General features: G+C 44.4%; 1 protein-coding gene across 2 annotated transcripts in view; it reads left to right on the forward strand.

Moving 5' to 3' along the window:
• The window catches only part of LOC140482470 (gap junction gamma-1 protein-like), a 63,099-nt gene extending 38,285 nt beyond the window's left edge, over positions 1-24,814 (forward strand). For both annotated transcript variants that reach the window (XM_072579995.1, XM_072579994.1), the window contains 2 exons: positions 12,816-13,973; positions 19,583-24,814. In XM_072579995.1, the coding sequence (XP_072436096.1) occupies positions 12,848-13,973; positions 19,583-19,596 (1,140 nt within the window). In that variant the 5' untranslated portion in view covers positions 12,816-12,847 and the 3' untranslated portion in view covers positions 19,597-24,814. The remainder of the gene's footprint in view (positions 1-12,815; positions 13,974-19,582) is intronic.
• Positions 24,815-27,180: the final 2,366 nt, after the last annotated feature.

Consider the following 27,180-nt stretch of genomic DNA (forward strand, 5'->3'; position numbering starts at 1 on the left):
GGTTGAACTCCATCTGCCACTCCTCAGCCCAGCTCTGCATCCTATCTAAGTCCCTCTGCAGCCGACAACAGCCCTCCTCACTGTCCACAACTCCACCTATCTTTGTATCATCTGCAAATTTACTGACCCACCCTTCGACTCCCTCCTCTAAGTCATTAATAAAAATTACAAACAGGGTTAGCTCCAAGAGTGAACGACTTGGATGGATTCATTGGAGAAACTGGGGTCATTTTGCCTACTGTAGAGGAGATTGAAGCAGGGGGATCATGATTGAGATATAAAAAATATGGTGGGCATGGATAGGATAGATAGGAAGAAACGTTTCCCTTGAGAGAGGGATCAATAACCAGAGGGCATAAGTTTGATGTAAGATGCAGGTGGGTTAGAGGAAAAGACCTTTTACCCAGAGGGTGGTGGGAATCTGGAACTGGCTGCTGTAAGGATGGTAGTGGCAGACATCCTCAACATTTAAGAAGTATTTAGATGCCTACTTACAATGTCAAGATGTACAGTGCTAGAGAGTGGAATTAGCATAGTTAGGTGGTTGATTTTGATTGGCACAGGCTCAATGGACTGAAGGGTCTTTTCTGTGCTGTAGATCTGTATAAATCTATGACTGTATGAGGTGATGGGGAATTTATTAAGAGGCAAAGCAAAATTATGAATTGCTGGGTAACCTTTAAAAAAAGGGAGAGGGTTTCCAATTGGCTGACAGGCTGGCAAGTGGAAAGCACAGGGTCAAGGTGGCAAAAGAACCAGAGTTAACACAAGGTAGTTATAGGGAGAGGCTGCATAGGCTAGGGCTTTTTACACTAGAATGTTAGAGGTTAAGGAGTGACCTTATAGGGGATTTTAAAATCATGAAGGGTATAGGCAAAGTGAATGGCAGGTGTCTCTTCCTTATGATGGGGGCGTTTCGAGACTAGGGGCATATTTTAAGGTAAGATGAGAAAGATTTACAAAGGACATGAGCTTTTTTTTTCACAGTGTGATTTGCATGTGGAATAAATTTGTAGAGGAAGTGCTGGATGTGGATACAGTTACAATGTTTAACAGACATTTGGATAAGTCCATGAATAAGAGAGGTTTGGAGAGATATGGATCAAGTCCAGGCAGATCGGATTGGTTTAATTTAAATTTGGGATTATGGTTGGCATGGACTGGTTGGACTGAAGAGTCTGTTATTACATTGTGTGACTCTGTCTCTATTGAGCTTTCAGGTTTGGGGATAAACTGCTTGGTAGGATACAAGTTGAGGAACAGGCTTCACAGGAAAAATAAATAAATCTTGCTGAGGAAAGAAATTGCAGTGAAATGGCAAAAGAGCAGGGGAATGGGATTAACTGAATTACTTCCTGAAAGAATTAGTAGAGATTGGCTGAATTGCATCCTTCCGTAAAGCTTGATTAGATGAATCTAGGTATAGCATATACCTCTGGCTTCTGGATTAGTGGTGTTGGAAGAGCACAGCAGTTCAGGCAGCATCCGAGGAGCAGGAAAATCGGCATTTCGGGCAAAAGCCCTTCATCAGGAATACAGGCAGAGAGCCTGAAGTGTGGAGAGCTAAGCTAGAGGAGGGTGGGGGTGGGGAGAAAATAGCATAGATTACAATAGGTGAGTGGGGGAGGGGGTGAAGGTGATAGGTCGGGGGCGGGGGGAGGTTGGAGTGGATAGGTGGAAAAGAAGATCGGCAGGTAGGACAAGTCATAGGGACAGTGCTGACCTGGAAGTTTAGAACTAGGGTGAGGTGGGGGAAGGGGAAATGAGGAAACTGTTGAAGTCCACATTGATGCCCTGGGGTTGAAGTGTTCCGAGGCGGAAGATGAGGCGTTCTTCCTCAAGGCATCTGGTGTTGAGGGAGTGGCGGTGAAGGAGGCCCAGGACCTCCATGTCCTCAGTAGAGTGGGAGGGGGAGTTGAAATGCTGGGCCACAGGGCGGTATGGTTGATTGGTGCGGGTGTCCCAGAGATGTTCCCTAAAGCACTCTGCTAGGAGCCGCCCAGTCTCCCCAATGTAGAGGAGACCGCATCGGGAGCAACGGATACAATAAATGATATTGGTGGATGTGCAGGTAAAACTTTGATGGATGTGGAAAGTCCTTTAGGGCCTTGGATGGAGGTGAGGGAGGAGGTGTGGGCGCAGATTTTGCAATTCCTGTGGTGGCAGGGGAAGGTGCCAGGACGGGAGGGTGGGTTGTTGGGGGGGGCGTGGACCTGACCAGGTAGTCATGGAGGGGAACGGTTTTTGCGGAAGGCGGAAAGGAGTGGGGATGGAAATATATCCCTGGTGGTGGGGTCTGTTTGGAGGTGGCGGAAATGTCAGTGGATGATTTGGTTTATGAGAAGGTTGGTCGGGGTGAAGGTGAGCACCAGGGGGGTTCTGTAGGGCTTTTGATGAAGGGCTTTTGCCCGAAATGTCGATTTTCCTGCTCCTTGGATGCTGCTTGAACTGCTGTGCCTTTCCAGCTCCACTAATCCAGAATCTGGTTTCCAGCTTCTGCAGTCTACCTATATACCTCTGGCTGTCAGTGATTGGTAAACCTGTCTTCTACACAGAATTGAGGACCAGCTGGTGCATTAACCAGGGCCTGAGGCTTTTGGGGTCTGTAGTACTTTGGACAGGGCTGCTGTTCACTGGGTGGGGGAAGCTGTGTTGCTGACCACTGACTGGGGACAGTGTTGCTGCGCACTGGTTGTTGGGGGGAGTTGGCAGGGAACGCGAAATGCTGTGCATTGGTTGTGGAGGCAGGGCAGCTATGCACTGGCTGTGAGGACAGTGCTGCTGTGTACTGTTCAGCTGTGTGCAGGCATATTTTTCATTTTGGGCAAGGAAGATTAAGAAGATCCTGAACAGAAGAATCTAAACTTACTGGGAGCTTGACAGAGCAGGTCTGAGGAGGCAGAGTTTCCTCTGTTAACTGGACAATTAACCAGAGCTTCTGGGGTTTAAGGTAATTGGTAATAGGAGCAGAGGAAAATGAGACATCTCTTCACCCAGAGGGTTGTTAAGACCCTGAATATATATATCCTGATAGGGTGCTGGAGGCAGACTGCAGAGGAACCTTCAAAAGGTGATTGAACATGTACCTGACAAATGAATAACCAACAGGGTGTGAAGAGTGGATGGATTGGATGTGATTTTGAAAGAACCATCAGGATGGTATGATGGACTGAATGGCCTCCATCTGTGCTGAAATTAAGATTCTATAACCCAACCTTTGGAATCCAAGAGGTCTACAGCACAGAAAAAAAAGGCCCTTCAACCCATTGAGTAAGTGCCGGTCTAAACCAACTATCTATTTTAATTCCCTTTGCCAGCACTTGGCCCATAATCTTGTGTGCCTTGACATCACAAGTAAACATCTAAATACTTCTTCAATGTTAGGAGGGTTTCTGCTTCGACCACAGTTATGGGCAAGGTAAAAACAATGACTGCAGATGCTGGAAACCAGATTCTGGATTAGTGGTGCTGGAAGAGCACAGCAGTTCAGGCAGCATCCAACGAGCAGCGAAATCGACGTTTCGGGCAAAAGCCCTTCATCAGGAATCGCAGTCAGTTGCAGAGTCTCACCATCCTCTGGGTGAAAAAGATTTCCCTTGCATCACCATAGAAACATATGAGCAGGAGTAGCCCATTCAGCCTGTGATTGACCAAACATTTTAATGGCTTTTACTCACACCATCTCCATAATCCTGTATAGCATTGGTTATCAGAAATCTATCAATCCCTACCTTGAGTATACTCAAAGACTGAGTTTCTGTGGTAGAGAATTCCAAAGGTTCACAATCCTCTGACTTAAATAAAATACTCAACTTGCTCCTAAATGGCATCCTCCTTATTTTTAAATAGTGCCTCCAATTCTAGTTCCACTTTACCTTAAACAAGGGAAATATTTTATCTGAATCTACCCTGTCTATTCTTTGAGGTATTTTATAAATTTCATTGAGATGAACTCTAAGTCTTCGAATCTCTAGATAATACAGGCCTAGTTTTCCCAATCTTTCTTCTTGGCATCCCTGGAACAAGTCTGATGAATATTTATTTTACTCCCTATAATCAGAGATTTTACAGCATGGAAAGAGACCCTTCAGCCCATTTGTGGTCTGCTAGTCATCAAACACCTATCTATTCTAATCCCATTTTCCAGCACTTGGCCTGTAGCCTTGTGTGCTATTATATTTCAAGTGTTCATCTAAATATTTTTTAAATGACTTCAGGGTTCCTGCCTCTCAACCTCTGAGCCAGTCAATTCCAGATATCCATCACTCTCGGGCTAAAACGATTTTTCCTCAAATCCTTCTAAATCCCCTGTTCCTTATCTTAAACCTATGGTCTTGGTCATTGACCCCCTCTATTCAGAGGAAAGGTTTCTCCCCTATCTAACCCATATATGGCCTTCAGAATTTCGTCATCTCAATCCGATCCACTCCCTCCCCCTCAACCTTCTCTGCTGTAAGCAAATCAACCTCCACCTCTTCCATCCTTCATAACTGAAACTCTCCTGCCCAGGAAATATCCAGTAAATCTCTCGAGAGATCAAATCTTACCTATATGGCAATAATATCTTTCCTGAGACCAAAACTGCACACAGTACTCCAAATGTGGTCTATAATCAAACCTTCTTGCGATGAAGGCTTACACGCCAATAGCCCTCTTATTGGATTACTGCACCTGCATGTTAGCCCTCAGTGATGTAAAGGGTCTTTATAACAATCAGGGATAGCTTCACAGTTATCAATACCATGTTGTCTCAGTTTCAGATTGTTTTAATGATTGGAGTTTGAATTCCATCAATGGCCACGGTGGGTTTTGAAACCATGTCCTAGCAGGATTGCTACTGCTCAATGAAGTTAGCACTGGACTATCATCTCCCACTGCAGTGGTCTCTTTATTTAGCTGTGACTCCTGGTTTTCGGCATAACTTGAGATTGCGAACTTGACCGTCTGTGACAAGCTTGGCCTTGTGTTGCCCCTTCCAATTTGTTGTGGTGTTTTTTGAGTTGCTAAAGCAAGTGTTAGAGTCATACAGCACGGAGACAGGCTCTTTGGCCCAAACTGGTCCATGCCAACCAAAGTCATCATCATCACTAACCCCATTTCCCTCCACTTGGCCCATTTCCTTCTAATCCTTTCCTATCCGTGTATCTGTCCAAATGCCTTTTAAATGTTGTTAATGTACTGGCCTCAACCACTTCCATTGGCAGCTTAATCCATATGCGCACCACCCTCTGTTTAAAAAAAGTTGCCCCCTCAGGTTCCCTTTTGTTCGTTCCCCTCTAACCTTAAACTAATGCCCTCGCGTCCTTGATTCCCCAACCATGGGGAAAAAAGACTGCATTCACCCAATCCATGCCTCTCATGATCTTATGCACTTTTATAAAATTCCCCCCTCAGTCTCCCTACGCTCTAAAGAAAAAAGTCCCAGCTTGTCCAACCTCTCCTTACAACTTGGACTGTTGAGTCCTGGCAATATCCTTATAAATTTCTTCTGCACTCTTTCCAGTTTAATAACATCCTTCCTATAGCAAGGTGACCAAAATTGAATACAATACTCCAAGTGTGGCCTCACCAATGTCCTGTACAACTGCAACATAACTTCTCAATTTTTATCCTCCTTGGCCTGACTGATGAAGGCCCAAAGGTCTGTTCACTGCCCTGTCTACCTAGGACTCCACTTTCAGAGAACCGTGCACTGAACTCCAAACTCTGTCTGTTCCACTACACTCAAAGAACAACGAACAAAGAAAATTACAGCACAGGGACAGGCCCTTCAGCCCTCCAAGCCTGCGTCGGTCCAGATCCTCTTTCTAAACCTGCTGCCTATTTTCTGAGGATCTGTATCCCTCTGTTCCCTGCCCATTCATGTATCTGTCTAGATACACCTTAAATGACGCTGTCTTGCCCACCTGTACCACCTCCGCTGGCAACGCATCCAGACACCCACCACCCTCAGTGTAAAGAACTTTTCACGCATATCTCCCTTAAACATTTCCCCTGTCAGTTTGAACTCATGACCCTGAGTAATTAAGTCCCCCACTCTGGGGGGAAAATACTTCTTGCTATCCACCCTGTATATACTGTTCATGATTTTATAGACCTCATTCAGGTCCCCTCTTGACCTCTGTCTCCTAATGAAAATAATCCTAATCTACTCAACCTTTCTTCATAGCTAGCACCCTCCATACCAGGCAACATCCTGGTGAACCTCCTCTGCACCCTCTCCAAAGCGTCCACATCCTTTTGGTAATGTGGCGATCAGAACTATACACCGTACTCAAAATGTGGCTGAACCAAACATGACCTGCTAACTCTTGTACTCAATACCCTGTCCAACGAAGGAAAGCATGCCATATGCCTTCTTGACCACTCTATTGACCTGCATTGCCACCTTCAGGGAACAATTTTCCTGAGCACCCACGTCTCTGTACATCAATTTTCCCCACGGCTTTTCCGTATTGTTTGCTCTTGAATTGAATCTTCCAAAATGGATCACCTTAAATTTGCCCGGATTGAACTCCATCTGCCATTTCTCTGCCCAACTCTCCAGTCTATTTGTATTCTGCTGTATTCTCTGACAGTCCCCTTTACTATCTGCTACTTCAAAAATCTTAGTGTCATCTGCAAACTTGCTAATCAGATCACCTATACCATTCTCCAGATCATTTATGTATATCACAAACAACAGTGGTCCCAGCACGGATCCCTGTGGGACATCACTGGTCACAGTTCTCCATTTTGAGAAACTTCCTTCTTCTACTACTCTGTCTTCTGTTGCCCAGCTAGTTTGCTGTCCATCTAGCTAGTACACCCTGGACCCCATTTGACTTCACTTTTCCATCAAGCCAGAAGTGGGTACTGCAGATGTTGGAGATTAGAATCAAGATTAGAGTGGTGCTGGAAAAGCACAGCAGGTCAGGCAGCATCCGAGGAGCAGGAAGATTGACGTTTCAGGCAAAAGCTTTTGCAGCACCACTCTAATTTTCACTTTCTCCATTAGCCTACCAGGGGGAACTTTATCAAACCCCTTACTGAAGTCCATGTATGTAACATCCACAGCCCTTCCCTCATCAATCAACGTTGTCACTTCCTCAAAGAATTCTATTAAGTTGGTAGGACATGACCTTCCCTGCACTAATCCATGTTGCCTATCGCTGATAAACCCATTTTCTTCTAAATGTAAATCGATCCTATCCCTCAGTATCTTCTCCAGCAGCTTCCCTACCACTGTTGTCAGGCTCACAGGTCTGTAAATGCTGGATTATCCCTGCTACTCCTCTTAAACAAAGGGGACAGCAATTCTCCAGTCCTCTGGGACCTCACCCATGTTCAAGGATGCTGCAAAGATACCTGTTGAGGCCACAGGTATTTCCTGTCTTGCTTCCCTCAGTAACCTGGGATAGATCCCTTCCAGACCTGGGGACTTGTGCACCTTAATGCCTTTTAGAATACTCAATATTTCTTCCCTCCTTATGCCGACCTGACCTAGAGTAATCCAAACATCTATCCCTAACCTCAACATCCGTCATGTCCCTCTCCTCGGTGAATACTGATGCAAAGTACTCATTAAGAATCTCATCCATTTTATCTGACTCCACTCATAACTTTCCTCCTTTGTTTTTGAGTGGGCCAACCCTTTCTCTAGTGACCCTCTTGCTCCTTATATATAAATAAAAGGCTTTGGGATTTTCCTTAACCCTGTTTGCTAAAGATATTTCATGACCCCTTTTAGCCCTCTTAATTCCTTGTTTCAAAGTGGTCCTACTTTGCTGATATTCTTCCAAAGTTGCATCTGTCTTCAGTCGCCTAGACCTTATAGAACATGGAAAAGTACAGCACAGAACAGGCCCTTTGGCCCACAATGTTGTGCCGAGTTTTAGTCCTAATATAAAATATAGTAACAACCTACACACCCCTCAACTCACTGCTATCCATGTGCATGTCCAGCAGTCGCTTCAATGTCCCCAATGACTCTGCTTCCACCACTACCGCTGGTAACACATTCCATGCATTCACAACTCTCTGCGTAAAGAACCTATTTCTGACACCTCCTTTATACCTTCCTCCTAATATCTTCAAACTATGACTTCTCGTACCAGTCATCCTTCCCTGGGGAAAAGTCTCTGGCTATTGACTCTATCTATTCCTCTCATTATCTTGTACACCTCGATCAAGTCTCCTCTCTTCCTCCTTCTCTCCAGAGGGAAAAGTCCGAGCTTATTCAACCTTTCTTCATAACGCAAGGCCCCCAGTCCAGGCAGCATCCTGGTAAACCTTCTTTGCACCTCTCCAAAGCCTCTGTATCTTTCCTATAGTAGGGTGACCAGAACTGGACACAATATTCCAAGTGTGGCCTCACCAGGGACTTGTAGAGCTGCAGCAAACCATCGCGGCTCTTAAACACTATCCCCCTGTTAATGAAAGCCATTATGAAAGCCTTATGTATGCTTCCTTTATCCACTTAGCTAGTCTCACAATTTCACCTGTCATCCATGGTTCCCTAATCTTGCCATTTTTATCCCTCATTTTCACAGGGACATATCTCTCCTGCACTCCTTAAGGCTCGATCATTCACCATGAATCTCCCACCTTGGTTTAACTTTGCAAATTGCAAAACCTCACACTTGACTATATTAAACTGCACTTGCTATTTTTTGGCCCACTTCCCCAGTTGATCAAGATCCTGCTGCAATTTCTGATAACCTTCCTCATTATCGACGATACCGCCTATTTTAGTATCATCTGCAAACTTACTAATCAAGCTTTGTACATTCTCATCCAAATCATTTATTGTTGATAACCAGCAGTAACAGACCCAGCACCAACCCCTGAGACACTCCACTAGTTACAGGCCTCCACTCAGGCAAGTATCCTTCCACTATTACCCTCTGCTTCCTACCATCAAGCCAATTATGTATCCAATTTACCAGTTTCCCCTGGATTCCATGCGATCTAACCTTCCAGAAGGTGGAAACTTATCAAAGGTCTTACTGAAATCCACATAGACTGCATCTACTGCCCTGCTCTCCTAAACCTTCCTGGCCACTTCATCAAAGAACTCTAATGAATTTGTGAGGCAAGATCTCTCATGCACAAAGCCATGTTGACTACTCCTAATCAAACCCTGACTTTCCAAATGCACATATATCTTATCTCTCAGATTCTTCCCAACTAATTTGACTACCACAGATGTTAGGGTTACTGGTGTTTCATTCCCAGGTTTTTCTTTGCAGCCCTTCTTGACTAAGGGGACAACATTCACTACCCTCCAGTCTTCCAGAACCTCACATGTGGCTAACAACGATGCAAAATGATCAGTCAGCATCCCTCACAATTTCCTTTCTAGCCTCCTTCAGTATTCTTGGATATATCTGGTGAGACCAGGAGATTTACCTTCATACATTCTAATACATCCAACACCACCTCTCCTGTGATATCGACTGTCCCCAAATTCCCAAGTCTTCCTGTCTTTCTCCACGGTAAACATGGAGGAGAAATATTCATTGAGGTTCCACACATACATGCCCACTATGGTCCTTGAGGGGTCCTATTCTCTCTCTCACTCTCTTTCTCTCTCCATAAGACCATAAGACATAGGAGTGGAAGTAAGGCCATTCGGCCCATCGAGTCCACTCCACCATTCAATCATGGCTGATGGGCATTTCAACTCGACTTAACCGCATTCTGCCTTGAAGACATTTAGCGTCCCGGCCTCCACTGCACTCCGCAGCAATGAATTCCATAGGCCCACCACTCTCTGGCTGAAGAAATGTCTCCGCATTTCTGTTCTGAATTTACCCCCTCTAATTCTAAGGCTGTGTCCACGGGTCCTAGTCTCCTCACCTAACAGAAACAATTTCCTAGCGTCCACCCTTTCCAAGCCATGTTATTCTTTCGTTATTCTTTCTCCTTTAATATACTTAAAGAACCTCTTTGGATTACTCTCATCTTCTCAGCCTAACCTTCGGAGAAGTGTTGTTCCTCTAGATGACGAGTCTGATCATCGATTAGAAAGAAATGGCAGAAGTGTTGACCAGAGATTTTGCATCTGCCTTCACTGTGGAAACTTTAAAAAAAAAGAATTCTCAAAGGTACTTGAAAAGGAGTGAAGGAAAAGAGGAACTTAAAAAATATTTATCAGCACCAAGGAAAAGGTGCTAGGAAAAATATTAGACTTAGAAGTCAAAAGGTCCCCAGACTGTGTGTCTAGAATCTTGAAAGAAGTGGTTGTAGGGAACGTAAAGGCATTGGTTATAATCTTGCAAAATTTCTTAGATTCTGGAAACAGATTAACAAACGTACCATCAAGGGGGCATAAATTTAAGGTGAAGGGTGGAAGGTATAGGGGAGATGTCAGGGGTGGGTTCTTTACCCAGAGAGTGGTGGGGGCATGGAATGCGCTGCCTGTGGGAGTGGTAGAGTCAGAATCATTGGCGACCTTTAAGCGGCATTTGGATATGTACATGGATGGGTGCTTAATCTGGGATAGAAGTTCGGCACAACATCGTGGGCCGAAGGGCCTGTTCTGTGCTGTATTGTTCTATGTTCTATGTTCTATTATTCAAAAAAGGAGGAAGACTGAAAAGTGGAAATGCCCACTAGACTGCTATCTGACATTAGAAAGTTGGTGGAATCCATTGCAGAGGGTTATAGAAGGAAAATTAGTAAATGGATCAGGCAGAGTTAAACTGACTCTGGACTGGAAATGGAAATAGTGTTTGACTGATTTCTTGGAGCTCTTTGAGGAAATATCAGGGAAGTTGGATAAAACAGAACCTGTCGATATGATGTCGATTTCCAGCAGACATTAGATAGAGTACCACATCAAAGGTTGCTCTGTAAAATTAAAGCACGTCGTATGGGAGTATCATTTTAGTATGATTATAAGATTGGTAGCCAACAGCAAGCCAAGAATATGCATGGATCTTTCTCAGATTGGCACGGTCTAACAAGTGGAGTGCCACAGGGATCAGTGCTGAGGTCTCAACTATTTCTGACCTTTATTGATGACTTTGAAAAGGCCAAATGCAAAATGGCTGAACTTGCCAATGACACCTTTGATATCATTGTAGGGTCGACTTAAAATGGTGCAACCCTTGGAACTCTCAACACCAAATTAAACCTGGTTTATTCTAGTTGTGAAACAGTGTCCACAGGGAGTGGTGTTAAGCTCCTCATTCAAGAAACAGAATAGGAAGGGAATAGAGGGATCCGGATCCGGTAAGTGAAGACAGTGTTAGTATGGTGGGCAAAATGTGTCAGCGCAAGCTTGGAGGGACGAAGAGCCTGTCCTTGTGCTGTTTTGCTCCTTGTTCTCCTCCCGAGCTTGCCAAAGACAACAAAATGGCTCAGAAAGTGAGTTGTCGAGGGTCTGAATGATACTGGCAGGTTGGGCGAGTGGCCAAAATTTGGCAGGTGGAGAGCAGTGTGGGTAAATGTGAACTTGTCCACTTGGGCAGGTCGAATAGAAATACAAGGTAAAAAAATTGACTGCAGATGCTGGAAACCAGCGATCTCGCTGCTCCTTGGATGCTGCCTGAACTGCTGTGCTCTTCCAACACCACTAATCCCAAATAGAAATGCAGCTTTATTACAGAACCGCTTGGTACAGAGGACTCTGGATGTCCACGGACATGAATTCTCAAAAGAAAAGTAGTATATTTAAAAATGAACTTAGATGTAGTTCTTCGTGGTAAAGAGATTATAAAGGGTATGGAGAGAAAAACAGGAACAGGGGACTGAGTTAGGCAGTCTTATTGAATTGTAAAGCAGGCTTGAAGGGCCAAATGGCGTATTCCTGCTCCTTTTTGTAATCTTTCAGAAGGTAAATGGAAACATTTGTTATTATTACTAGACTATTATTCCAGAGACCCTCTAGCTTATCTCTCCATGCTTCAGGCTCACTGCCTTTATTCCTGATGAAGGGCTTTTGCCCGAAACGTCGATTTCGCTGCTCGTTGGATGCTGCCTGAACTGCTGTGCTCTTCCAGCACCACTAATTTGGTTTTCAGCATCTGCAGTCATTGTTTTTACCTTATTATTCCAGAGACCCGGGTAATGTTCTGCGGACCTGGGGACAAATCCTGCCATAGCAGATGGTAGAATTTGAATTCAATAAGACAGAATCTGGAATTAAGAATCTAATAATGTCTATTATTGATTATTGAGAAAACCCATCTGGTTCTCTAATATCCTTTAGGGAAGGAAACTGCTTACCTGCTCTGGTCTACATGGGATTCTAGACTCTTAAACTGCTCTCTAGGGATGGGTAATAAATGTTGGTGCAGCCAGTAACACCCAAAATCTGTGAATGAATGAAAAAAAAAATTGATCCTGAGGGAAACAAAGCAACAAACTGCAGGTGCTTGAAATCAGAAATAAAAACAGGAATTACTGGAAAAACACAGCAAACCCGGCAACATCTTTGGAGATAAAACAGAGTTAATGTTTTTGGTCCAGTGACCCTTCTTCAGAACAGTAGGGTGGACACTGGGAGGGTGTTTCCTCTTGTGGGAGACCCCTTTAATAACGGGTCTCCCTCTTTAAGGCAACGAGAATTTTGTTCTCTCTGAAGGTCATTAATCTGTGGAAGTTTCAGACCAGTCAGGTTATTGTAAGTATTAAAAGATGGATTTTTGATCTTCAAATGTTCGGGGGGGTTGCAGATAGAAAGGTAGAGCTTTCACCATAATCTGATCAGACATGATCTTACTGAATAGTACAGGAGCTTTGAGGGGCCAACGGGGCCAAATGCTGTTTCTGTGTCTTGAAGTCAGTTTCAGGAGGCTTGATACTTGTTTTCTGTTGCTTTCTTCCAGTGCCGTTGTGCTGAAGGCCTCACTCTTCCAAGATGAGTTGGTCCTTCCTGACGAGACTCCTTGAGGAGATCCATAACCACTCCACGTTTGTTGGCAAGATCTGGCTGACAGTCCTCATTGTTTTCCGCATTGTTTTGTTGGCAGTTGGTGGTGAACCTATCTACCATGATGAACAAAGCAAGTTCACATGTAACACTCAGCAACCTGGTTGTGAGAACGTTTGCTACAATTCCTTTGCACCCCTTTCCCACGTCCGGTTCTGGGTCTTCCAGATCATCATGATCTCAGTGCCATCCATCATGTACCTTGGCTATGCCATACACCGGATAGCCCGGATGGAGGGTGCCCAACAGCCAAAACCCAAGAGAAAGATGCCCATTGTGCATCGGGGAGCTGCTCGGGATTACGAGGAGGCAGAAGGTGATGATGAGGAAGACCCCATGGTCTGCGAGGAGATTGAGCATGAACCTGAGACTGAGGCTGACAAGAAAGCTCCTGAGAAGAAGCCACATGATGGCAGGAGGCGTATCAAAGAAGATGGGCTCATGAAGATGTATGTTTTCCAGCTCCTGATGAGAACTCTGTTTGAAATGGGTTTCCTAGCTGGCCAATATTTTCTGTATGGGTTTGAGGTGCTCCCTGGCTTTGTGTGCAGTACGAATCCTTGTCCATACACCGTCGACTGTTTTGTGTCACGTCCCACAGAGAAAACCATCTTCCTGTTGGTCATGTATGTGGTCAGTGGGCTCTGCTTAGTGCTCAACTTTGCTGAGCTCTTCCATCTTGGCCTTGGCGGCATCAGGGATGGCTTGAGGGGCAGGCGGCTGGCCTCCCGCTCCCCCCGCCCCTCCAAGGGCACCCCCTATGCCCCTCCGGGCTACCACTCTGTGCTTCGCAAGGACAAGACCAAGCTGGGCAATGGGAACGTGCCGTACCGAGACAACCTTGGTGGACTGGGGCCGGGGAGCTTTGAGATGTCAGAGGCGGTTCACCGACACCTAAAGCTCGCTCAGGAACAACTGAACATGGCGTATCGGGCATCGGGAGAGCTCCCTCACCAACCTAGGAGTAGCAGCCCTGAGTCAAATGGCACAGCTGTCGAGCAGAACCGACTGAACTTTGCTCAGGAGAGGGAGGGCGCCTGTGCTGACAAAGCAGGTAAAATAGATCGTCAATCACTGATTATTTATTGAGGTCAACTATGTTCAGATTTTGAACCATAAAGCTGGGGTTCAAATCCCATCAAGGTCTTTGACGCAAAATCTAGGCTGATAACTCAATATAGTGCTGGGGAGTGCTGCACAGGTGCTGTCTCTTGGGTGAGATATTAGTTGGGTGCTGTTAGTTCTCTGAGGTAATCATAACAGATCTGGTGGCTCTATCGTAAAGAAGAGATGGGGAGTTGTCTTCACATGCGAGGGCCTGATATTCATTCCATTAATGGCATCGCTGAAAGTGTATTACCTGGCAATATATGTTGTTCTAAGCTCATGTGGTCTAACTGTACTTAAATTAGATTTCCTATATGAAAACATTTTAAAGGTGCATCATTGGCTGTAAATTATTTTGGGATGCCGTGTGTGTGTGTCGTTGGCCGTTGGGCCATTTGGTTTTCCATTGCCTGTTTCACCATTTGCTGTGGTCAAATCTGATCTGATTGTGATCAGACAGAGTCATAGAGATGTACAGCATGGAAACAGACCCTTCAGTCCAAATCGTCCATGCCAACCAGATATCCCAACCCAATCTAGTCCCACCTGCCAGCACCCGGCCCATATCCCTCCAAACCCTTCCTATTCACATACCCATCCAAAAGCCTTTTAAATGTTGCAATTGTACCAGCCTCCACCACTTCCTCTGGCAGTTCACTCCATACACGTGCATCCTATGTGTGAAAAAGTTGCCCTTTAGATCTCTTTTATATCTTTCTCCTCCACCCTAAACCTCTGCCCTCTAGTTCTGGATTCCCCCATCCCCGAGAAGAGACCTTGTCTATTTCCCCTATCTATGCCCCTCATGATTTTATACACCTCTAGAAGGTCACCCTGCCTCCAACACTCCAGGGAAAACAGCCCCAGCCTGTTCAGCCTCTCCCTGTAGCTCAAATCCTCCAATCCTGGCAACATCCTTGTAAACCTTTTCTGAACTCTTTCAAGTTTCACACCATCTTTCCAATAGGAAGGAGACCAGAGTTGCATGCAATATTCCAACAGTGGTCTAACCAATGTACTTTACAGCCACAACATGACCTCCCAACTCCTGTACTCAGTACTCAGTACTCAATACAGGGTGGCACAGTGGTTAGCACTGCTACCTCACAGCACCAGGATCCCAGGTTCAATTCCCACCTTGGGCAACTGTCTGTGTGGAGTTTGCCCATTTTCCCTGTGTCTGCATGTGTCCCCTCCGGGTGCTCCAGTTTCCTCCCACAGGCCAGGTGAATTGGCTGTGTTAAATTGCCCATAGTGTTAGGTGCATTAGTCAGGGGGAAATGGGTCTGGGTGGGTTGCTCTTCGGAGAGTCAGTGTGGACTGGTTTGGTCAAAGGGCCTATTTCCACACTGTAGGGAATCTAATCTAATCTACTCTGACTGATTTAAGGAAAGCCTTAAATCCTTCTTCACTATCCTATCTACCTGCGACTCCACTTTCAAGGAGCTATGAACCTGCACTCCAAGGTCTCTTTGTTCAGCAACACTCCCTAGGACCTTACCATTAAATGTATAAGTCCTGCTGAGGTTTGCTTTCCCAAAATGCAGCACCTCGCATTTATCTAAATTAAACTCCATCTGCCACTTCTCAGCCCATTGGCCCATCTGGTCCAGATCCTGTTGTAATCTGAGGTAAACCTCTTTGCTGTCCACTGCACCTCCAATTTTCCTTTTGGCTTGTCCTGCCCTCACTAACCCTTCACTCCCTTGTTAATCAGGAACCTTGAATGACCCTGCCTCCACCTGCTCTGTGAAGAACATTCCAAATAAAGTCCTTTTATTAGAAGGAGATTGGTGGGTTGTTGTTAGGTGAAGCTATGAAAGGGTGCAGAGACATGGCAGGGAAATGGAGCCAGAGAGCAGCTATGATTGATGGATTGAATGATATAGGAGGGGTGAAATAGTCTCTTCATGTTCCTGTTTCCTTACTTAATCTGCAACCTGGAGAATCTGCTCATATCTCCTTAAAGGACTCACCTGTGGAATTCGGTGAAAGTGAAGACTGCAGACACTGGAGATCAGAGTGGAGAGTGTGGTGCTGGCAAAGCACAGCAGGTCAGGCAGCACCCAAGGGGAGCAGGAGCAAGGATGAAGCCCTTGATGAATGGCTTTTGCCCGAAATATCGATTATCCTGTTCCTCGGATGCTGCCTCATCTGTGGAATTAATCTAGTGATTCTTTTGTGAACTGCCTGCAACGTAATTACAAAAATCTGAAAGAACTGTGGATGCTGGAAATCAGAAACAAAAACAGAAATTGCTCGAAAGACTCAAGCAGCATCTGTGGAGATAAAGCAGAGAAAACATTTCGGGTTCAGTGACTTGCAGCCCAAAATGTTAACTCTGTTTTCTCTCCACAAATGCCGCCAGACCTGCCAAGTTTTTCCAGCATTTTCTATTTTTGCTTTCAATAAAAAATTTTTTCTGGAGCCATTGAATTGCAGTGTGTTAGAAAGCAAACTCACACAGATAACAATGCGACAATAGCCAGACACTACAGCACTGTCTCAAGTATTGCACTGCGAGTGACCATCCAAATTATAGGCTCAGGGAAACTCGAGCACTTACACAATCTTCTGACTCCGAAGTAAGACAGCTGCTCATTGAGAGCCATAGCAAACATGAGCAGTGAAAATAGATTAAATACTGCCTCCTGGCTTTTGCTGAGTGTCAGTGCGGTCCTCTCACTTGTCAGACCTGAATTTCAGTTCAGTGTGAATTGTCAATCACCTACTAACTGACTGTGTAGCCCCCTTTTACTTCAATGAGTTGGTGGGCTTTTTCTCTAATTATGGATGATGTATTTCGAGCAGGTTTCCATTGAAAGAAACAACACAGAAGAGTAGAGCTCAGGAACAGGTCCTTCAGCTCACCACGATGCCATTCTAAAAGTCTGCCTGCACATATTCCATATTCCTCTATTCACTGCCTGTTCATTCATCTGTCCAAATGCCTCCTGAGTTTTTCCAATGTTTCTGCTTTGCCACCTCCCATGCACTTACCACCCTCTGTGCTTTTAAAAAAAAACTCTCCTCGCATGTAAACTTTACCCCCCTCACATTAAATCTATGCATCATAGGTTTTGACATGTTCACCCCTGGAAAAAGGTTCTGACTATCCACCCTATCCACCCCCCTCATAATGTTATAGACTTCTATTATGTCGCCCCTTCAGCCTCTGATGCTCTAGCGAAACAATCCAAGTTTGTCCAACCTCTCCTTAAAGTAATACATTCCAATTCAGGCAAAAGCTAGTAAACCTCTTCTGCACTGTCTCCAAAGCCTCCACATCCTTCCCAAGGTAATATGACCAGAATTGCACATATTACTCCAAATGTGGTCAAACTAAAGTCTTATATAGCTGCAACATGACTTGCCAAGAGAAGGTTTGAGTGACGACCTGGTAGCTGGATTTCAGAATCTAATCAGAATGGATCCTGCAGACCTGGGACCCAGGGTCTTTCACCTGGTCCAGAACAATAAAGGTAAAGTCACCCAAGGTTCTACCAGAACATAGGGCTGCACTGTTATTGGAGAGAGAGAGAGAGATAGAGAGAGAGAGAGACAGAAAGATAACTGGTGATGGCCTAACTTGAGGGTTGCCATGCCTCAGATATGGGCAAAAGGTCTTCATGGTGATCTCAGCCAGTGCAGGAATTGAATCCATATCTTTTGGCATCACTCACCACCTGTCCAGCCAAATGAGCTCAACAACACCTTACAGAATAGCAGAAGCTTTGAAATAAAAAGTATAATGCAGCAGATGCTGGAAATTTGAAATAAAAGCAGAAAGTTGTGGAGAAGAACAGTGGGCCTCTTTTCTCCTTTCCTCATATTTACACGTGTTATATCTCCATTTCTTTCCTTTACCATCATTAACACTCCCTTCATCTTTCGCTCTGGGCACCCTCACCATCTGTTCCCCTTCTTCCCCCCCCCGCCATTTTACAACCCTTTCAATTCTGAATAAGGGTCATCCCAGCACTGAAACATTAACTGTGTTTCTATCTCCACAGATAATTTTAGGCCTGGTGAGTTTCTCCAGCACTCTTTTTTTTTTCAGGTTTCCAGCATTTTATTTTGAGATTGTCAAGCACTTTTTGTTTTTATGATTTGACCTGACGTTATGTTAATATTAGTTAGGTGCTGAGGCTGTGTCTAAGGTGCTTTCTCCTCGACTCCACATGACACAGAAGGAGGCCAGTCAGCCTGTTGAGTGGCTCTCTGTGTAGTATTCTCCATCCCAGATCATTCCCAGACTCGATTCCTGTAGTAAATGTGGCTATCTACGTGCTCCTGATTTTTCTGATTTGAAGAATCTCTGTGCCACAATGGGAAACTGTTCCCATTTCCTAAACTAACCTAGTGGGCGGCATGGTGGCACAGTGGTTAGCACTGCTGCCTCACAGCGCCAGACACCCGGGTTCAATTCCCGCCTCAGGTGACTGACTGTGTGGAGTTTGCATGTTCTCCCCGTGTCTGCGTGGGTTTCCTCCGGGTGCTCCGGTTTCCTCCCACAGTCCAAAAATGTGCAGGTTAGGTGGATTGGCCATGCTAACTTGCCCGTAGTATTAGGTGAAGGGGTAAATGTAGGGGAATGGGTCTGGGTGGGTTGTGCTTCGGCGGGTTTGTGTGGACTTGTTGGGCCGAAGGGCCTGTTTCCACGCTGTAAGTAATCTAACCTGTTTAGCTGCAGGAATGTGGATGGTCACAAGGAACTATCACAGTAAAGGTTGGGGCACAGAAAAGCCTTCTACTGGATAATAGTGATACATTACTGCCCCAAAATAACATTGAGAGCTTCTAATATTTGTCGGAGAACTGAAATGTTTGCAAGATGCTCCAGAGGGAACCAGAAATAAGGGTAAACCAACCTGTGCTGATTGATCTATATTGACCCCCATCCATAAATGATATTATTTAACATCTTTTATCCTTGTTTTCCCAATTCTTCCATTCCCCCACCATCTGTTTAACCTCACCCAGTCCTACAAACCTTCAGGATCTCTGCTTTCATTACATTCTGCCATCTTGTGCGTCTCCTAATTTATGGGTGATTAGACTGTGTGTGTGGGGCGGGAATTTGCATAATTTCTTTACAGCATGTATAAGGACGTTCAGAAATGGGGGCAGGAGTAGGCCATCTGGCCCATCGAGACTGCTCTGCCATTCAATATGGCTGATCTTTTTATGGACTCCACTTGACTTACCTGCCCACTCACTATAACCCTTAATCCCTTTACTACTCAAGGATTATGTAGATGGTCATGTAGATGGTGTTGGATTATAGATCAATTAATTGACAGGTGTAACAGACTCAAGGAGCTCAGTTACTGCTTCCTGTTCATCTAAAAACTCAAAGGACTGAATGGCTTCCTGTCCTTGTGTAACAGATCAAGGGACGAGTGGCATCCTTCAGTCTTTGTGTAACAGGGTCAGACAACTTAGCGTACTCTTCTTTGTGCAAATAACTCTTTCTAATCTCACTGATGCTTTGGGTAATCCATGTGATCCCTTGCCAACCCACTGGGTAACCACTTCTTCTGTTACTTTTCGCAGGTCTGCGTGGGTGATGCTGATGGGATGGGCTCTTCGACCTTGAGATTCAGAGAGAGTCGATGCTTGAAGCAACAAAGGGACCTCGACTGGAAAGACTCACATTTCATTCTCACTCTTTCGGCTTTGACATCACCAACTTGCAAAAGCAAAACTACTGGAAAGAGCCGGATTGGGAGGGGACACTGGATTTGGGGTTGGGTGGGAGGGCAGGGCAAGAGGGATTAGGGTGAAGTTTAGAAAACTTGACAGGTGTTGTGAATTTTAAAACTAGCCAATTGGCTTATATACCTGGGTGCTGTTTTGTTTGGTATTCCAGAACATTCCAAATCCAACCTAATAGAGTCCAGTAATTGTTGGACTGACTGTAGGGTCTAAGACATATCTTGTAGCATTTGAGGCACTGAGAGCCAGGTTTCATATTCGAAAGGAAGACCCCTCGCCTAGAGATTGGAGAAGGGAGCTGAGGGGGTGATCCTCTCCTTAAGCAACACAATCAGGTACAATCCAACAGAACTGGCTCAGCCAGATAGCACATATAGTTTTTTTTCATTTTCATTATTAAATTCATCATTAATTATGTTTCTCTGGTCTTCAGTTGGTTTAATTCTTCATGAGATCTTCACTTTTTTTTGTTGTTGGGTTTAGGTAATTTTTGTTTTGAAAATGAATCGGTGTAGCAATAGGACAATTATTTTGTTTACAGTCTCAGAACATTCCAGAATCATGTAACTTTGAGTGAGAGCAACAATGAACTGAGTTACTTTTGCTGATGATTTTATTTCTTCTTTTTGGTACTTTTGATAAAATGTTTTGTTCATTTGAGACTATTTCACTGGTTTGGGCCTATTGGACATTCCTCAGCCTTGAATTATCTCCAGGTTGCCTCGTTACCAGGTGGTTCCACTAATTTCTTGGGGAGTGTGTGTGAGCTTTTACTTTCTTCCCCCTCGCATCTTAATTCTTCTTGAGGCTATTATTCTTCGGGTTTTTTTCTAAACACAAATCTTTAGCCACTGAGTAGCTCTGGAATTCTAGGAGACCATTCAGTCTTACAAACCTATTCTACCATTTATCTAGATGGCTGTATCTTAAATCCACTTTGGTTCCCTTTCACAGCAGAAATCAAACAATTTTCCCACTGAAGCCTGTGAAATTGGAGCAGGTAAAGGCCATTTGATCTTTTGAGCCTGTTTTTTCTTATTCATTGGATGTGAATGGTGCTGGTCAGCATTTATTGTCCCAGAGGGTAGTTAAGAGTGAACCAAATTATTGTAGGTCTGGAGTCACATGTAGGCTGGACCAGATAGGTTCTTTTATTCCCTAAAGGACATCAGTGAACCAGTTGGGTTTTTCATGAATATTAAAAACAGTTTCATGGTCATCATTAGAGCTCAATTCCACATTTTTATTGAATTCCAATTCCACCGTCCATCATGGCAAAATTGAACCCAGTCCCCAGAACATTGCCTGGGTCTTTGGATTAATCGTCTAGTGAAAATATCACCTGTGATTATTGCTGAACTGATTTTTGGCTGTAATTCCACATTCCCGCTGAACCCCAATAACCTTTGGCTCCCTTGATACTCAGGAATTTTCTATCTCAGCCTTAAAGATGTTCAATAATTTCATCAACACAAAATCTCAAGAAGAGAGTTCCATGGACTCAGGACCCTCTGGGAGAAAAAAAAATGTTGTGATTTCTGTCTTAAGTTGTTAATCCCTTATTTTTAAATTGTTCGTTCATTCTCTCCTGTGTCTCATTGGAAGGAAAACATCCCTCAGAATGTTTTATGTCTAAATCAGACCAACCTCTCATTCGTATAAACTCCAGTGGATAAAGGCCCAACCTGTTCAACCTTTATTCAGAAGATCAGCCTCACGTCCCAGAAATGCATTCATAATATAATTATGTCCTTTCCTAAATAAAGAGGCCTATTATACAATACTCAAATATTGTATATGTGGCCTCACCATGGCCTTGTGCAGCTGTGGTAAAACTTTCTATGTTTATTGTAAGAGGATTGGAATATAAATGCTAGCATTCCATTATCTTCCTGATCACCTGTGTACTAATTATTTGTGATTCAGGGTACAAGGAAACGTGAGTCCCTGTGCATCTCAGGGTTCTGCAGTCCCTTTCCATTCACACAATCTGCTGCTTTCCAATATTTCATGCCAAAGTGGACCAGTTTATATTCTGCCACATTATACTCTGATCTGCCATTCTTTTCCAATTCACTTAACTTACTTTTATGTTTTTGTAGACTCTTCCTGTCCTCTTCACAACTTGCATTCTAACCTCCTTTTATGCCATTAGCAAATTTAACAGGCATACATTCATCCCCTCCATGTTCCACAAGATGTTTGACAAGACCTCAGGCACATCCTGATCCTGATTGCAGTGGAATTCTAGCTGGGAGTCAGGTTTCAGCTGATGCTGTGAGGGAGTGAGCAGTGATGCTGTGAGGGAGTGAGCAGTGATGCTGTGTTTTGAGCTCACCTTTTCCCACAGACATTCTCTCTTGTGCAGAATGGCTGCAAGGACTGGAGTGTCAGAATCTGGCTGATTTGGAAGTTGTGTCTTCTCGTGATCCAGTAGCAGCCACACTGTGACTGCCCCCTCTCCCCTGAGTCTGGTTTAAATCCTCACCACTTTGCTACCAGGTAATTGTGATCCTGCTCCAGTAAACACTTCATTTTACTTTGTCCCTCGTTCTGGGATTCTTCTGAAGGGAGGCAGATATAGAAGCATACAAATGATATGCAGGACTAGACCATTCAGCACTTGAAGCCTGTTCTGCCATTCAATATGATCATGGCTGACCATTCAACTCTATACCCTGTTCCCATTTTTTCCCCACAGTCTTTCATCTCTTTAGCCTGTGTGGAGTTTGCACATTCTCCCCGTGTTTGCGTGGGTTTCCTCCGGGTGCTCCGGTTTCCTCCCACAGTCCAAAGATGTGCAGGTCAGGTGAATTGGCCATGTTAAATTGCCTGTAGTGTTAGGGGCAGGGGTCTGGGTGAGTTGCGCTTCGGCAGGTCGGTGTGGACTTGTTGGGCCGAAGGGCCTGTTTCCACACTGTAAGTAATCTAATTTAAGTAATCTAATCTAAAAAAAAATATTAACTCCTCTTGAAAATATTCAATGTTTTGTAAGACAATTCCACAGGCTCGCCACCCTTTGAGTGAGAAATTTTCTCTTCATTTCAGTCCTACCCTGTGTCCTTGATTGTGACCCCTGGTTCTGGACCCCATGGTTATCGGGAACATCCTTCTTGTGTTTACCCTGTTTTGTCCTGTTAGAATTTTCGATGAGACCCTCCCCTCATTCTTCTAAACCCCAATGACCATAGTCCTAACCAATCCAAACTGTCTTCATGCATCAGTCCTACCATCCTAGGAATCAGTCTGGTAAAAGTTTGTTGTACTCCCTCCATAGACAGAACATCCTTCCTCACATACAGAGACCAAAGCTGCACACAATACTCCACATGTGGTCTAGACTCACAGAATAGTGTAATGTTTTGCTTCAACACTTTAAACTCCAAATTCTCTGGGAGGAGGAGGAGGCCATTCAACCCCTCCAAGTCTGTTATACTTTCAAGTTAGATACTTTCAACTCCAAATGAAGGATGCCCAATTGTGACTTTAGCTTCAAGTTTCATCATAAGAACTGCAAATTCCCACACTTTATGTAGATAGTAACCATCATTTAAGGCTGACATAGCTGCAAAATACAGCGTAGAAGCCAAGCGTTCACTAATCAAACTGCCATGCTTCACAGAATTGATATGAAGCAAATATCTTTCCAAATAGATGATATGCCTATTGTTGAGATTTTCCACATTCCCAATTTCTACGTTTACTCACAATTTTTTTTTCATTGTTTCGTGGCATGTGGATGTTGCTGGCTCAGCCAGCATTTAATACCTATCTCTAATTGCCCAGAAGGCAGTTAAGAGTCAACTGTTTCCTTCCCTAAAAGACATTAGTGAAGCAGCTAGCTTTTTCCTGACAATTGACAAATGGTTTTACGGTCGTCATCAAACTCTTAATTCCAGATTTTTATTGAATTCAATTTCTGCCATGGTGGGATTCGATCCCCAGTCCCCAGAACATTTCATTGGTCTCTGGATTAATGGTTCTCAATCTCCAGTAAGAATCCTTCCCCATCTCCCCCCCACCCTATTTCTCCAAAATTTCAAACAGTCCTCAAAGAATTTGAAAGCCTTGCACAGTTTTGATTGGGATGTCTGGATGATGTTTTTCCCGGGTTATGCTTGTGGTGACATCCTGGAGATTAATCTCTAAATTCCTGAAGCTGCCAGGGCTCTGATTGGTGACCCAAAGGACGTCTCACTGTCTTTGCCTGCAACATGCCTCACCTGAAGAATCTGTCAACATTGGGATTGCCAAGACCCGGAGATAATTCCCTCTCTCTGATCAACTGTTTCATAGTGGAACTGCATTTTTCTATCTGAGCTCTAACACACTGCCCAGAACATTATTCTGTTTATGAAGCAGGAGAAACTGCTCCAACTAATGGATCATGGGCACAAGGCACACTGTGCCAGCTGTGGGCAGGCATTGGTTAGTTGATGGGATACCTCTGGTCCTAGTGCCAATACTTAGCCTAATTAATTTTAATTTTCCCTTTTGCTTTGTAAGGAACACCAAACCAAAGATAATCTTGTGTCTTACTCTTTTTTTTAAATCCTAGATAAATATGTGTAGATGTTTGCTATATTAGTGTTACATTTTATAAGGGTTTTTGTAGAGATTAAATGGGATAGGAGATGTTTGAGAGCTTCTCTGATTGTGTTTGATATTTTTGTTTTGCTTTGTGTTGAAGTCCAATACATTTCAAGCCAGTTGCTTGAAGTATGGTCTTTCATTTCATGGTGTTCATTATTTGTATCCCCTGTGCCCAATAAAATTTTGAAAGCTGAACTGCTATTGGCGGGAGTTGGAAGCTTGTGAATAGAGGCTCATACTTAGCTGATGATGCACTTGGGGAGGCAATCTCTGATTTGCCATTGATGACTTCATTTTGTTTGTCCCATTTCTCTGGTGTCTTTTACTGTTTTTGTACATTTTTTGTAGAGAAATTCTAAAAAGCACTGCCGATGATTTATTGCATTTTCAAACTGATCTCTGTCTCTTGTTGGTTATTTGTGTTTATGACACCACTGCATTTTCTAGCAGCAACAAATAAAAACCTGCATTTATTTATTCAGTTATTTTATTCATTTGTGGGACTTTGATGTCACTGACATTTATTGCCTGTCTCTGGTTGCCCTTGAGGAGGTTCTGGTTCGTGACGCCATTTCAGGGACAGTTCAAGAGTTAATGGCACTGCTGTAGGTCTGGAGTCACATGTAGGCCAGATCAGCAGGTTGTCTTCCTTAAAGAACATGGCCTAACTCTATGTACCTGCTTAACAACTCATCCAGCATCCACTGCTGTTTGTGGAAGAGACTTCCAAACACCTACCACACTTTGTGTGTAGAAGTGCTTCCTAACATCTCTGCTGAATAGTTTGGCAATAATTCTCAGACTATATTTGAGCAGCATGGTGGCTGAGTGGTTAGCACTGCTGCCTCACAGTGCGAGGGACCCAGGTTCGATTCCACCCTTGGATGACTGTGTGTGGAGTTTGCATGTTCTTCCTGTGTGTGTGTGGATTTCTTCCAGGTGCTCTGGTTTCCTCCCCCACTCCCAACGATGTACAGGCTTGGTGGATTAGTCATGCAGGGTTATCGGGTGGGTCTGGGTGGCATGCTCTTTAGAGGGTTGGTGTGGACTTGATAGGCCAATTAGCCTGATTCTGTGTCCTTGAGTTCTAGAATGGCCACCTAGTGGAAATAATTCAGCTTTGTTTTTCCCTGTTAATACCTTGAAGACTTTGATCAGATAAGCATTTAATTTTCTAAATTCTAGAGAAAAAAGGCAATAGTTTTATCATCTCTCTTAATATCCGAAGTCCAGGTGTTATTCTTGTAGACCTACCTTGTTCTTCCTCCAAGCCAATATATCCTTCCTAAAGTATGGTGCCCAGATCTGCTCACAACACTCCAAGTGGGGTCTAATCAGGGTTTTGTATAACTGCAGCATAACTTCAACATCCTTATACTCCAGTCCTCTGATATAAAGACTAGCATTTCATTAGCTTTCTTAATTATTTTCTGCATCTGTTCATATGTTCCTGTGGCCCCATATAAGACTGTAATTTGCAGGAATAAAATTAAGCCATTCAACCTATTGAGGAGAAAGTGAGGACTGCAGATGCTGGAGATCAGAGTCGAGAGTGTGGTGCTGGAAAAACACAGGAGGTAAGGCAGAATCCGAGGAGCAGTAAAATCAACGTTTCGGGTAAGAGCTCTTCATCAGGAATGAGGCTTGTGAGCTGAGGGAGTGGAGGGATAAATGAGAGAGGGGTGGGGCTGGGGGGGAAGGGAGCTGAGAGTGCAACAGGTAGACGGAGGTCGGGGTGATGGTTATAGGTTGGAGAGGAGGGTGGAGTGGATAGGTGAGAAGGAAGATGGACAGGATGGGTCATGAGGGAGGTGCAGAGATGGAAGGTTGGAACTGGGTGGGGGAAGAGGAAATGAGGAAACTGGTGAAATCCACATTGATCCCATGTGGTTGGAGGGTCCCAAGGCAGAAGATGAGGCGTTCTTCCTCCAAGCATCGGGTGGTTAGGGTAGTGGCGATGGACGAGGCCAAGGACCTGCATGTCCTTGGCGGATTGGGAGGGGGAAGTTGAAGTGTTACTCCCTAACCACCGATGCTTGGAGGAAGAACACCTCATCTTCCGCCTCGGGACCCTCCAACCACACAGGATCAATATGAATTTCACCAGTTTCCGCATTTCCCCTCCCTCCACCTTATCCCAGTTCCAAACTTCGAACTCTGCATCTCCCTTATGACCTGTCCTACCTGTCCATCTTCCTTCCCACTTATCCACTCCACCCCCCTCTCTGACCTATCACCTTTACCTCCACCTCCATCTACCTATTACACTCTCAGCTACCTTACCCTCAGCCCCACCCCCCTCCCATTTGTCTCTCCACCCCCTTGGCTCACAGCCTCATTCCTGATGAAGGGCTTATGCCTGAAATGTCGATTCTCCTGCTCCTCGGATGCTGCCTGATTTGTTGTGCTTTTCCCGCACATTCAACCTATCGAGTCTGCTCCACCATTCAATCGCTGATCTCATATTCCTCAACTCCACTTTCCTGTCTTTTCTTCACAACCATTGATTCCCTTACTCATTGAAAATCTGTCTGTCTCAGCCTTGAATATGCTTAAATGAGCCAGCCTCAAAAGAATTCCATGGATTTACAACCATTTGAGGGAAGGAATTCCTCCTCCTCTTGATGCTAACTGGGTGACTCCTTACTTTGAGATGATACTCTTTCCTAGGTTCCTAAGGAGAAACAACCTTTCTGCAACTAACTTGTCAAGTTCCCAAAGAATCTTTTATGTTTCAATAAGTCCACCTCTCCTTCTAAATTCCAATGAGTACAGGCCCAACCTGCTTAACCTTTTCTCGTAAGACCTACCTGGCATTTGAAAGACAGAGATATTGCACTCCC

The sequence above is a fragment of the Chiloscyllium punctatum genome, chromosome 10 (genome assembly GCF_047496795.1).
Source record: "Chiloscyllium punctatum isolate Juve2018m chromosome 10, sChiPun1.3, whole genome shotgun sequence".
Lineage (NCBI taxonomy): Eukaryota > Metazoa > Chordata > Chondrichthyes > Orectolobiformes > Hemiscylliidae > Chiloscyllium > Chiloscyllium punctatum.